The sequence below is a fragment of the Halyomorpha halys genome, unplaced genomic scaffold (assembly GCF_000696795.3).
Source record: "Halyomorpha halys isolate HHAL.00 unplaced genomic scaffold, Hhal_1.1 Scaffold23.1, whole genome shotgun sequence".
Classification (NCBI taxonomy): Eukaryota; Metazoa; Arthropoda; class Insecta; order Hemiptera; family Pentatomidae; genus Halyomorpha; species Halyomorpha halys.
In genome coordinates this window covers 788688-804104 of record NW_027116062.1, presented here as the reverse complement: position 1 = coordinate 804104, position 15417 = coordinate 788688, and the positions used below count along the sequence as shown (strand labels likewise).

The 15417-nt window shown below is 32.6% G+C and overlaps 1 protein-coding gene across 4 annotated transcripts in view; it reads left to right on the top strand.

Moving 5' to 3' along the window:
• Positions 1-15417, top strand: part of smog (G-protein coupled receptor 158 smog) — a 324390-nt gene that overhangs the window by 240819 nt on the left and 68154 nt on the right. For all 4 annotated transcript variants that reach the window (XM_067052968.1, XM_067052967.1, XM_067052965.1 and 1 more), the window contains one exon: positions 391-771. In XM_067052968.1, the coding sequence (XP_066909069.1) occupies positions 391-771 (381 nt within the window). The remainder of the gene's footprint in view (positions 1-390; positions 772-15417) is intronic.

The following is a 15417-nucleotide window of genomic DNA, read 5'->3' as shown; positions in this document are numbered from 1 at the left end:
TTAATATTAAAAATATCAACTATTAAATTTAAAACAAGGCTATTAGTTTGCATTGATTGTAAATATTTTAACATCAGTTGTCGTATCTGTCAAAAATACAAACCAAACCATACTTTAATTAATTAAACTGTTAAACTTTATTTTTAACAATTATTTCTTAGTAAAAAACAGTCGACTGTAGAAGGATAAATTTGCTCAATTTTTAAAAAAAATACTTCAATCTAGTGGAAAATTAGAAAAAAATTCATATAAACGGTAAAATTGTTCCACAGCGTGAAGAACATACCGATTAAACGAATAAAATATAACAGAATATTGAGTTTTAATTAGCGTTAAAGCAAAATAAACTACCAACAAAAGGTGGTAATAATAATTTGTTGGCTGTTGCAGGTGGGTAGAGAGATATGTGATGTGGAGGCTAGTGATGGCGGTGGCGGTGGTGGCGGCGGACGAGGAATGCAGACCCCGGCAGAGCGCCCTGCGGCTGGAGGAGGCTCAGCTCCCAGCGTCGATCGTGGAGTCCGCCCTGTCCGGAGGGGGCCCGGACCCGGGGCAGGTCCTGGTCTCTGACCCTGAACCACTGGTCGCTGCCGCCCTCGGCCCCGCCGGCCTCAGGCTCGCCTACCGCCCTCCGTCCCCGGCCCACACCAACGCCACCGCCTCCCTCTACCTGGCCAGTCTCAGCCGCAACTACACCTGGACCCCGCCATTTTGGGACTGCCTTCTTCAGATATGGGTCTTCGGGTATATATCAAACCTCACCGGTTCCAGGTAAAAATTATTATAACAATTACTTTATAATACAGTTATGTTCAGATACTTGTATATTTGTACTTATTTAATTAATAAATAAAATAACATTTTAATAGATTACTGGTGAGGGAGAAACAATCAAACAGAATTTATAATCATGTCTAATTATCTTACGAGAAAGATTCTACATATGTCACCATTTAATTTATATCAAAATCTTTTTCATGGTTATCGTATTTGTATCACTTTATTACGAATATAGACTAAATAATATATTATAATAATACTCTTTATTTATCCTGGGATTGATCCCTTTAGAATAATACACAGCCGTCAAAATTAGGCTTTAGAACCATAGAGTGAAATACAAAATAAAAATGAAATTATAAAACGTCATAGAATATAATAAAATAATGAATTAAAAAAAAAAAAAAGAATACATAAAATAAAACTATATCTCATATCATAAAATATAAGATGACAAACACTTCTGATAATAAGTAATAGAAAAAAAATGATAAAAATCAAATATAATTAAACTAAAAAAAAATAAATGGAAAGGTACGATTCCTGCTAATGTACATATTTACAAGAATAAACAAAAATCTGAGACATTAAGTACAGAAAATATATAAACCTTGTTTGAAACTTTCAATTGTTATTCCTCCGGAATTGGGTGGACCGAAGGTGGTCGAAGTTACGGGATTTGAAGGTTGGATGAGTATTAGAACTACGAAAGAAAGAGGAAATAGAATACCATAGGGATGAGGAAAGATCTACCAAAGGCTGTGGTTCGATGGGCAGTTACATAGTTCAAGTCTGAAGGCTGTGAGCGGTATATTATACTACAATGGTTGACCCTCAGAGCATCTCTCCACGTAGTTTAATTCCCATTTTCTTATGTTGCGTGCGAACAATACTCATCCTAACCCACATATTAAAGAAAATTGTTTGTATTTGTTCAATGAAAATTAAGATATAAAACATAGTAAACTAAAAAAAAATGTATAACTTCCTCCTCTGCAAAATGACTTTCCTAAACTTGACACTACTCTAGGTAACAGGTAAAAAATTCAGAAAGGAAAGAGTGTACTGTGGTAAAGATATACAACCAGTAGTTCAGTATACTTCGTCAGATGTGTCTGTTCTAATGGAATCCCCCCTCCCTCCATGGGCATTTCTGGCATCAAGATCCTCACAAGAACCGAGCTTTCATCCGTTCATCTTATCCTATCTGTTCAGGCCGAGGCTTCATCTCCTCATCTGAAATATCCTCCTACAATGCCAAGAGTTTCATCCCTCATCCCTCCCAAAAACGTGGGTGTCTAAATTGTCTGACAGTGCTCCAGAGTTATCCCTTGACACTGTCGGTATACCGTCTCGATTCCTCCACTTTCTCCGTTTCTATGATCATTGCCTCTCCCTGAATATGCACGGTCGAGACCTTCAGTGGTACCTTGTAATGCATTAAACTGCCCTCAGACCAGATAGCGCTCACTCTGAAAACACACTCGAAATTAAACAGCATAAAAATGTAACTCTTATTTTATTGAAGTAAAAGGGTGTACCTTGATAAATTAATAAGAAATTTCCATTTTATTAGTTTTGAAAAAACGCTTTTTCAATGCACATTGGCAGTTTTTTTTTTTACCGTAGATGTGACATTGGCGCTTTGAAGAATTCTTTAGCTAGAAATCGAGTAAGATTAGGACATGATTTTAAACAAATGATTAGATCAAGCATATCCATATGATCAAATACTCGAAAAATAATACCGAACCAGTTGAACATAGAGCCCACTTTCCTCGTCTAATTCAAAACATGCCCGAATCCTTTATAATCTACACTGACGGATCAAAATCAGACCAATCAGCAGCATCATCCTTCGTAATGACTAATGACTCAACGTACAAAATTAAACTCCACAAACTATGCAACATATTCACTGCCGAACTCAATGCAATAGTAGCAGCCCTTCACTTCTGTTTGTCTTTGAACACAACAATATAACAATGATTACAGATTCATTAAGCTCGATAAAAGGTTTAGATTGTATGTATCCAGAGCATCCGAAAATTTCCTGCATCCATGTTCACTTAAAAACTCTACACAATATGGGTATATATGTTACATTAATATGGGTTCCAAGCCATGTGGGAATCCCAGGGTGATAATGAACAAGCCGATCACGCTGCAAGAGATGCACTGGCGCTTCCGGGACGAGGTAAAGCAATTTTAACTCCGTCAGAGATGATCAGGCCTCTTGTAAAGGAAATTAAAGATAAATAGCAATCTTTATGGAAGAAAGCCCAATGAATAAATTAAAAAGAATGTCAAGCCCTGGTACTTCCAGCCGCAAATGCTGTAAATAGGAGGTAGTACTTACCAGGCTGAGAACAGGTCACACGAGGCTCACCCACTCGTATCTTATTTCAAAAGAAACGCCTCCGAACTGCCAGTATTGCAACAACTTGACAATTAGCCACATTTTCCAATAATAACCATATTTCACACCACACCTCAAGAGCTTAGGATTAAACCCCAATATTTCAAAAACCCACGGAGACGATGATAAAACTATAGAATTAGTGTTTCAGTTTTTAAAATCAAAAGATTTACTGACTAAAATATAACATTCAACGGGAAAATAAAAATAATAATAATAAAAAAAAATAATCAAATTAAGAAATAAATAAAGTTAAAAAAGCAAAATTAAATAAGATAACCAATGAAGTTTGGCGCCAATAAACAAAAACAAACAAACATGTGATCTTAAAACTAAGGCAATTTAAAAAAAAAAGTTCAGTTACCACCCTACCTTCTACGCCACAACCCCTGATGAAGACCTGAAACTCAGGTCGAAAAGTCGGAATAAAATAAATAAATATGGTTTTGTTTATTTATGTTGTTCTTTGCTGACCGCACCCCCCGACAAACTTCTCCAATAATTAAAAAAAAAAAGGTTTAGACTCATAACTTACTTATAGGTGTAAATTTAACATGATTGGATTACTTCTACCCACCGTTATTAGTTTAATATGTAAAGGGGTGGGATCAGATTTCAATCCTAGAGGTTTGAAATCTTGCTATCCCGCATTTATACCTCAGCTGACGCGCGTCTGTGAAAATGTGACCTCTTACATTAAGGTTGGACCTGCACGATAAGATTTATATGAGCTAGACGAAGAATTGCATCCGGTAAATATTAAAAGGTCGATAGCATTGATGCGAATAACATGGGCGTTTAAGCTTATATGGCTTGGTACCGAACGGATCGTACGGGAAAACCTTCCAGAAGTAGACTGAAGCGTAGGTGCAAGGATTAGGTCAAGACTGACTTATGGATTTGGGTTTGGATGGGTGTCATGTGAAAAAACTGTGTGGACAGAAATTGTGATTATCGGCATCTAGCCTCCGGGTTTACTAAGCCTTTGATTATTATGAGACATCTATCCTGTTCTTACCTTATATGTCTCTTGCTAGATGTTCGGTTTTTCTTTCCTGGCAGAAGCCAGACACTAACTTTAAGGAGTACTCTTTCCATACTATTATTCATCCTTCGCACAAGAAAGAGATGGGTAAGTACCCTCTAAAACGATCTCTTTATTTGCTGCTCTAATCTGCGTTGCTGTCCGTGGTTTACTAGAACCTGGGTTATTGTGAAGTAACATAGGATTTTTTCGATTTAATTGAGTGTCTAACTTCAGGCATTCGAGTTTGAACCTTGATTATTAACAAATTATAGTTGTGTCTACTGTAAGCTAAAAGTTTACAATTACAAAATTAAGTTACAAATTACAAATTTCTTATTACTTTTACAGCAGATTTTCATTTTAGCTCCATTACAAGTTAAAAGAATCAGAATTGTTCATTGCATTAAAAAATACTTTTTCCTCACAGCTTCAATCACAAAGTAGTGGAGAAGATTACCGAATCATAGATAGATGACACCCTCAAAACCTAAGTTAGTTTATTGTGAGCTAACCGATCCACTATTTGACATGTCAGTCCGGATTCAGGTCTGCGTCTCTTTTTCTATATTTTACAATCCCCTCCCCCTGGATCGAGACAAATAATCTTTCAAATCTGACAGCCCATCCCAGAGGAATAAGTCCCTCGGAGGAAAAATGAAACCTAAAAAATATCAGACAAGTGGATAATTATTTCAATAATTTTGATGAAAGGAAAAAGGACGTATCAAGATTAAAAAACGGTTGTTTTGACGTTTTATACTATCAATTAATTATTTATGTTTAATATGAATTACCACTTATTGTATGATTTCAAATAATCCTAATTAATTCCAATAATTTTCTGTGCTTTTTATGTTTGACTGTGACTGTCACAAATGTTATTTGTATATATTCACATTAGACTTAAAGGACAGTGATCCAACATTTTCATTTTGCGGGATATAAAAATATAATTTTTTTCTTGGTCTTGGCTTGATCTTCTTCAGTGGCTAAGTGCAGCAAGAAGAAATAAAAGAGAAAAAGTGCTTTTGACAGAGATAATCACTCAAAAGGATCCACCAAAATACAAAACTTCCCCTTTTAACACTTCTTAACATATAATAAAGGTGTGCACAGTACTACAACAAGCTTTTTGTAAAAAAATATATACCACGCTGTAGAAAGACAGAAGGTAGAAAGTACTAAAGGACTCCAATTGATGATGTCACAAAGCTATTGAAAAAAAATCAGTAATTAAAAAAAAAAATCGGGACACCAAAATAAGATTAAAATTGCAAATAGAAAGAATCCTAAAAAGGACCTAATAACCAAGTATTTGATCGCCCATAAAAACAGTAACATAACCTAACCTATCTTCTTCAGCTCACAAATCGGTCCTTCATATATATCTGGATATCTGATAATTCATAAATAAGCATTAAGTTTCTTAGATATTAAACAGTGTTGAAGACGTTTTTCTACGCTATCCAAACTCCTATAACATATTTTAAAATTAATAATTATTTTATCATAAAGGTTGGAGTACTTTTGGTAATAATAATCATTACGTAGCATCGTACATGAAAATTAAACTTTGAAATTTATTAAAGAAATAAGCAAAGCGAGTGCTTTTAAAACATTTATTTGAACGGAAATCATTCTTCATAAATCTTATCCGAATGATCAAGTTACGTTATACACTCACGTTAAACTTCTAAAATCCTGTAGCACCCTGGATCAATCTCTCTCCAGTAAGCCCTAAGTCACATAGAATCGTTTTGATATCTTTTACCAGTTTCGACGATTCTGTTACAACCTTTTTCGAATCAAAATACCCGGACTCCTCATTTTATCTCCCATTTTATTCAACTTCGATCAAGCATGTATGTTGTATCGACATAGTCAGATGTGTCATCGGATCTCCCCTGGGCTTTCATATCGCAGTCGTATACGCAGAATTACACCACAGAAAATATTTCCCTAGAATCTTTCCAGAATCACATTGCTTCTATACAATCCATTCTTTTCGTCAAGAACTCTTTTCGAACTACTCCAATTCAAACCTTCTTAGAACTCCTGAAGAACAATTCATCATCTAAATTCTAATTTTTTTTTTTATTTTTTGTTCTTTTTTCATAATAGGTATTATTATAGGATAGAGGTAATACTAGGATCATGGATTCAAGTGTTCTCGCATTTTGAAAGTTTTAAAGAGCATGTTTAACTAACTCAATACGAATCAATCAAAGAACTTTGATAGAAACCGTGTATAAATCATTAAAACGTAGCTACTATACATCAATATGAAGCTTCGAGTTAAAACGTATTAAAACCGCACTACAGCATATTTAAGCCAGAAGACCATTTGTTACAATCCAAACTAAACTACGTTACAATACTACGAGTATTATACACACTATACTAGTATGTTATAAGCCTTGTAAAGCCTTGACGGTTGGTTTTATTTACCTAAGTTGTGAGTATGTTTTTTAATTGAGCTAGTAAAGCAGAGATAGCTCTATCCGCTTTTGCTGTAATCTTAACAATTGCCAATGATGGTATTTCATGGTATGATCAAACAGGATAATATTTTTTGCGATATACCACTTTTAAAGGGAAATATTTAAGTACCAACAATTTCCCTTCGGTAGTATATTCAAAAAAATATAGTCAGGAGATCATAGCAATCAATATGAATAATTCTTGAGCTGAATTATTGCTCGTGGATTAATATGAAAATGATATATGTAGCAATAGACAAGCTGTTAGTGGTAGGTACTGTCATGACCTCAAACATCTTGACTAACAAACTTTATAATAATGTGTGGACTAATTATATGAAAGCATCATCATCATAATCATTTTATCCCCTTTACCACTAGAGCAGTATATTTGGATTTATTTGAGAAAAAAGTGTTAAAACTTAATTTTTTATATTAAAATTGCAGAAAAAGAGAAAAAAAACAGGGGAGGTAAAAACGAGAAATTTATTTAAGTGAAACTTCATTTACTATATTCCTCGAAATGTTTGTGGAAAATGTGACAGGACAACCAACAATTTCATACGTTACTACTTCAAAGGTTATTTTTAGGGGGGATTTTTTTTTTTAAGTAAAGATGGATTAACACCGAAGATAACAAAACATGATTTGTAATTTCTCGTAACGTTGATGCCTGCTACTTAAACCTATTTAAATATTATAATATAATATAAATATTATAACAAAAATATAATATTCGACATCTTTTTCACTGATTCGTTGAAAATGATCGATCATTACATTTCGCCATAGACTAGAGCAAACAACCTATATCTATAATACTACCTATTTTCTCGACCCTTGGAAAATGTCTATAATAAAAATGTTTCTCAGACCATCTAAGCCACCTGAATATCCATCTTCCTACCGTCCTATTTCACTACTGCCCATTGTGGGCAAAATCCTAGAAAAACCCCTATTAAAATGCCTCTATCCAATCCTTGACTCATATCATGTTATTCCTGACCATCAGTTTGGATTTAGGACATTCCATTCTACCATACAACAGTGTCATCTAGTGGTTGTTGTCATATCTTCCACATTGGAGAGCGGAATGTACTACATGGGAGTCTTCCTCGATGCTGAACAAGCTTTTGATCGAGTTTGGCATCTAGGTCTGCTCTATAAACTTCGTCAATTCCTTCCCCCTACATATTTCCTTTTAATCCGCTACTATCTCTCTGATAGAACTGTTAAAGTAAATCATAACCTATCCTGTTTATTCTCATTCCGCCGGTGTTCCTCAAGATAGTATCCTAAGTCCCATTCTTTATAAGGTTTATACAGCTGACATCCCAACCCACTCTAATGCAGTACGAACAACATACGCTGATGACACATGTTTACTGTATGTAAACAACGACCTAATAATGCATCACAAACACTACAGAAACACATAACATCCATTGAAGAATGGTGTCAAAACTGGAGAATCAAAATAAATCCTGACAAATCCCACCAGATTATCTTTACTCTCCGTCGTAAGCCTCTACCCTCCTGTCCTTTCTAAATACTCCACTAACGCCAGATGAACAGATCCGATTCTAAGGAACCCATCTTGACAAGAGACTTACTTGGAATCTACATAAAAGACTGAAACGACAAGAAACTGTTCGTAGACTTTGATTGCTACAACACTTACTTGACAAAAGCTCTAAACTTCCCATTCTCTACAAAAAATTATTATACACCATGATAATCAGACCAATTTGGACTTATGGAATTGAGCTCTGAGGCTCTACCAAACCATCAAATTCCTCCCGCATCCAATCCTTACAATCCAAAATTCTATGTAAAATCCTTGATGCTCCTTATTGCATTACAAATAAATTCATCCTCAAAGACCTTAACATCCCAATCGTTGTAGATTTGGCCCAAAACCGATATGCGACTTTTCAATCCAAACTCCTAACCCATTAGTTCTTAATCTCTCATCCTTAACCATCCTTGATAATCCTCCGAGGCGCCTGAAAAGAAGATGGCCATGGAACCTTCTAATTTAAATTCATGCTTGAAGTACCACCAATGGGTGTATAATGTTTCAAGTGTAAATGAAACATTTCACATATTTACTTATTGTATTTATTACTTTGTACAGTTGTAAATTACATTAAATAAATAAATAAAATAAAAAATAATTAGGACACATTTGATTATAATTAAACAATAATACCCAGTCTCAAGAAATTGGAAAGATTATATATCAAAATATTATAATCATTGATGTCAGAAATAACGTTATGGAACTGACGGATGTAAATATTATAAAACCAATAATTAATAAAGAACATTATAACAACATTTTTACTTACATTTACCTATTCTCCTATAATCGTATATAAGGTATGGGAGGGTATTACGATCGTGAAAGATTTCTAATTCGTGTTTTCGACAGAAAAAAACTTGTTTTTTGAGAAGACTTTCTCCGACCAAATAACGCAGCCTCTCACAATTTCATGAAATAAACAGTCGAGCTAAAAATCGAAAAGTCGTTTGAAACTGAAATTACATATTAAGGTGGGTATGAGCCGGAAGTGACATTTTATAGAGTTAATTTGTCACATTTTTTCCATTGTTTCTAAAAAAGCTATAACGATTTTAAATAAATCGGCACATTAATGTAGAATTAAGTGGTCTTTAATATCATCTAGGTCGTATCCTCATTAAAATAGTGTGAAAGGACTTAAATTTCGTTTTTTAAAAGTACTTTTAATTTTGTTTAAAATAATTAACCATTTTATCAGTATTTTAATTATCCACAGTTTTATAACAACTAAAAATTGATAATTGTCAATTATAAAATGATTTGATTATTAAATAAACAAGATAAAAGGAAAACATATTTTTTAAGTCTTAATATCAATACTAGTATAGATGTATTATATATATTTCGAAAGGCAATTTTTTTTCTTTCCGAACCCTCTAAAACAGAAATAAAAAGTGAATTAGTAAGTGCATTACTGTGAAAAAGAAAAGTAATTCGTGTTGTCTTACCTTTTACTACGTTTGGTATTTTAAGGTTACCTGTTATGTTTAATATCATATATGAGCTATCTATTCTAAAAAAGGAGCTATTTTAAGTCCGGAGGTGAGGGGCCTCCTCGTGTTGTAGAAAGGCAAAGAATTTAGAAAAACGTATAAATAAAAGGTGTGGTTTTACAGCCACTGAATCCTAGATGGCGTGCGCATGAACAGTTAGTAGTTGTTCCGTTTCGCTATTCCGATAACTGTTGTCAGACCGGCATAGTTATTAAATAAAAAATAACTTTTTTACCATCACTGAACCTATATTGGAGCCTTTTAGATAATAATTAGTTAGTATTATTTTTAATATCGATTAAATAACTAAGGAAAATGTTAAAATTCTGGAACGAGAAATATTATTAAAAGTACTTTTTTGAACTGTTGATACTGAACTTTGCCAATCGGTTAATTGAAACATTAATTTAGAAGTATTGCCACAGTGAATAATATAAAATTATATTTTCTAAAACAAGAATTTTTTTTTTTATAGTTGTTATTTACTAAGGCCAATGAATTATCACCTTAGTTGCCTAAAGTGCTAATATCTTTTTTATATTACATTTATATGATTTTAATTTTCTTTTCCTTTGTTATTTACATATTTATTGTTTTCAAACAGTAAGAAAATACCGGGAAAAACCTACACAATAGAAAAATAAATGAACTATAATAATAATTTTTTTTTTACTTTTGAATGAAGGAGTTATAAGTAGTAAGAGAAAATAAGCTTTTTGTTAAAGTATGTTTACACTTAAATCGTCAGGGACTGTATGTCTAACAATATATCTGATATCTGTGTACCAAGGATAGTTGTTTACTATTCTCATACGTATATTTTGAATTCCCTATCGTTTTCTTTAATTTAAGTAAAATGAATAGCTCCAAACAGGAGCAGAATAGGTTATTGATGGACGTATTACTGTTTTGCACAGGATGAATTTATTTTTCAATGACAATTTTGAATTCCTATTAAATTATAGGGCCACCTTGCTTTTAAAAGTGAGGATTAAATTTAACTTAAATTAGAAAGGTAAGCGAAAATTGAGCGAAACGAGCACCGTAATAGCAATACAGTTAACATTTTTGTTTGGACGCGCCTTTATGTGTTTTCAGGCCTAACTAACATTATTTGCATTTTCCCCAAAATAATATAGTTTTTCAACATATCAAACGTCATTTAAAGGGTGACCTTTGACCCCCTTTTTAGTAATTTCTCACCTATTATGGGGTTATCTATATTAAAGTCGACTCCCCTAGCCCAATTCGAACCTGCACCGTTGCAGTTACGAGCCAATTTAAGTTGGAGCTTAAACTCGTTCGACTACGAACAGACCAAAGGGTGTGATGAGTTACTTTATATATGTTTTCATAAGTCCTAGAATTTGATATTGGGGTTTTCGGAAATTTTCTATTATTATAAAAATATTTCTTCCCTTCTAACGTTACATTAGAACGTCTCCTGGAACTTCATTAGTTTTGTATGGCAAGAAATTCTACATTTAGTATTGCTGTATATATGCAGAAAAAAATCATAAAAGCGAGGAGGAATTTCCGTCTTAATTCAATCATGTCAACATGTTTTTTTTCACCTTTTAATGTTTATCGCACCTTCATATACCCTCAAAATTAAGTTAAAAGGTTGAAAATTTGTATGTAAATTGTGTTGATAAGAGAAGTGCCTTTTATATTTAACATTTTTTCTCTTTTCCCCATGTAACATTTTTTAAGCATTGAGATGGGACATAAAATGTAACGTTGAAATCTCAAAAAATATAATAACGTTTAATACAGAGGAAGTACTCAAATAACAAATCACTAATTTAATTATCAAAAACTTTTATAATTACAATGTTTAGATTAGTAAGATTATTTGAGTAATCCATGAATTAAAAGTACGTGCAAAATAATTTTTGAAAGTACTTCTCCGGGTTAAATGTTGCGAAAAGGTATACTTAGCTATAATTTAAAAGCTAAATATTTATTTTAATTAATAATGAACTTTGTTTGTTTTGTTTTTTACCGCAGTGGATTCAAAAATCTTTAAACATTAAATTTACAGTTATACCTAAGAAAACATCGGATAAGGAAGAGGAATGGAACCTGAAGATAGACAACACCAGACAGAAGATGAAGATGATTGGGGAATCGGTTGGCTCAAAGCCAAGAGAGGTCAGGCAATATATAGCGTCTACCTGGTCGAGCGAATGGCCATTTTATTGTCAGAGTATGTTATAATTAAAATTAATTTATAGTCTGGGATTATCCAACGATAAATTATTCTGATATATTAAAGCCACTGTGCTTCTTTTTTCAGGACAAGTTATTTCATCACTGCCAATTGTATTTTTATTTGTAATAATATATAATATTTAGATAATAATGCAATCTGCCACACTCAATGGAAATGAGTATTAGAGCTATCCATATTCAACCGCACTATTCATACAGAGCAAAGATAAAAAATATATAATAATAATAAATAAAGGAATGAAAATAAAATTGGGTAGATAAATTATAGTAAAATAAATGAACAATAGTTTACTGCGGATTATATATGAGGAGAAAATGATTGATTGATATATTACATTGTAACTCTTCGAAAAATATTTCATAGAATTTTTTTGCGTCGGAATGTGAATTTAATATGTTTGAGTTTTGATTCATCGACTTTGATACGCCAATTCCTACTTATTTTCTCAATCACTGGAAGGTGCCTTTGAAAGATTAGGGATGCCATTTCGGGGTCAGAGTGGAATGAAAAGATAACAGTTTCATTAATCAGGAAAGTATTAGGATTTGAGGGATGTCTGCTGTGAAAAGGATAGAGAAAATAGGACCCAGGACATTATCTTGCGGAAAACCGGCTTCAACTGGGTAAAAATCAGAATAAGCTGTCCCGCAACGAATTTGGAAGTAATGGTTGGAGTAGTAAGATCTTTGGACTTGGTATAAGGATTGCAGAAAATGGATTTTGAGTTTGTAAAGCAAGCCCTCGTGCCACGGCCAGGTAAAAGCTTGAGCTACGTTCAGAGAGAAGCTCGTGCAATATTGCTTGCTTTCAGAGTGCAGAAGATATGTGATCAACAAAACATGGAAACAAGGCCTTCCTGAACTGTGGAATGCAATGTAAGAAGATAAAATATAGTTCACTATTCTGAAACTAGATAAAATTATAAGGTTCCATAATAATTATACAAATTATTGAACAAAAACATGGTGGTCCCATTTAATAATTATATTATTATTGCATATCAGTTATTTTTGATAGAGAAGAAAAAATCAATACATAAAGAAAAGGTTAGTTACAATATTTACAAATAATAAAAGTTAATGTTCAATATTTATATTTTTGTATTCTATCATTATATAGGTTTAGTTTGGAGAAGCAAAATGTGGTTAAACAGAAGGGTTTTCAACAAGGGAAGGATTGATATATGTCGTAACGCAGCTCGGGAAAAAAAGATTTGTCAAACGCAGTAGTCCGGTGACCTAGAACTCCTGCTGAGTAGAACGACCTCGGCGTAATCCATATTGGTGGGGAGGAATTTTTAGGAAATCGAGTGTGTGTAGGATTGGTTTGAGGATTTTTGAATGCAATGGAAATATAGGATGTATAGTATGGACTATAGGATAAAATTCTAATGGGACGTTTACCTGTTAAGGGGAAAGGATAATTATTGAATGTTGCCACATTTGAGGAATCGGGTTGTGCTAAGGATACAATTTTAAAAGTAGTTTAGGAATGTGATCGCTTTTTGGAAAAAGTTGTCCTAGAATCATGGAAGTGAGGATTTCATATCCAGAGGATTTTCGGGATTTTAGTTTATTAATTAGACATTGACCTCAAAGGGGTTAAAATATTTGGGAGGTAAGGAGAGAGGGATGGGCGGTATGTGTCGGTTTAATTTTGGGATAGGGTATGAATGTGTTGGCTAGGCGTTTGGCAAATTCATGCAGGGTTTCCATCTGACATTGCCTGGGAACCATCATCACTTCTGCGTGATTGTGGAATAGTGGGGTATTTATTTCAGGATTTAATAATACTAATAAATACGAAAATAAAAGAAAAGAAATTTCCATTAAATCTTTTTCGAAGGGTTATAATGTAATATATCAATTAAATTGTTCCAAGGAAAAAATTCAACCCTTTTTCACTTTTTTAAATCTTTATTATAATCAACCTCAACCTTCAAGCTAATCCATCTTCATCCTTTCTAACATTCTATATTACATATTTTTCCTATCCATAACTTAATTCGTTTAGATTAAAAAATCCTTATTTGATATCAACATCTCAATTTTTAATATCTTTAATGCAAACTTAATAAAGATTTTAAGAACCGAAAAAGAGTCATTTTTTTTTTTAATGACAAGCTTGATACAACAAAAACTTTTGCAAAATATCTTAACTGTTAACAAAAAGTTTTATATAAAGAGCGTTTCAGGCTGAATTCATTAGTGTTTTAGGAAAATTTTACTGAAACTCATGACACTGATCAGTTTAAAAGAGAATATCGTTAAAAACAAATTTTAATAATGAAATTGGGGTTTAGAAGTAGTTAAAGCAGCACTCGGGTTAAAGACAAATTACTTTTATTACTTTTTTTTTTTATTATAATCAAATTCTGTTTAACTATTATTATAAATTCTGCTGGCTAGGGACCCTCTAGGACTCTTCCTTTATTTTAAATGGGTGAAAATAAAAAATAAATCGGGGGATCTAACTATTGACATTCAGTATCCTCATTTTAATGTAGGCTGTCTTACGAAGTGAAAGTATATCTTCAAAACCAAATTTAATTGGCTTTTTTTTTATTGTTTTTGGAAAAATTTATTTTTTTAGCAGTAATTTAGTATACAAACCGGTAATTTAAAGAGAAAAAAAAACCAATGCTATTTATTTTCCTTTTAATTTACTCATCAAACATTTTCTGTGAGCATTTGAAAGAGTAATTAAAGTAAAAGGTGGTGAAATAGAGAAAGAAAAATTATAATCATTAATTGCATATAAACATGCATATATAATATGTATATGCAAAAAGTTGGAAAGTAAAATACTTATCAAGTAATAATATTCAAAATAAAAAGTGCTTTTTTGTTATGGAGTCCTGCAGACTTTAATCTCTCATTGAGAGAAAAATATTTAGCCAGTGTAAGTGTTAAATGACATATGCAAAATAATTAATTATGATGTTTTAAAAATAATTAGAACAAAGAAAAATAAATGTTTTCTTTAAATCAGTAAAAAGGCTTAAACAAACACACATAAAAAAAATCAGTTTTGTAAAGTAAATTAAAGTAGCCCGAAATTACGTTCTTTTCCTGGAACTGATTTGAAAATTGTCCTCCTTTTTAAAGAGGTGAAATGGCACTGATTTCGGTGGACAGTGGGCCTTTGTGTAAAGTTTATGCTCTTTTGTGCTATCTCCGCTTGATAAATCAGAGAACTGTCGATAGCCGAATAGAGGATTCAGACTGTTAGGGCTTTGTAACGGTAAACAATGTGTAAATTATTGAGGGAAAATATGTTTAACTATACTACAGAATGTTTATTTTTTAACTATACTACACAATGTTTATTTTTTAACTATACTACAGAATGTTTATTTTTTAACTATACTACAGAATGTTTATTTTTTAACTATACT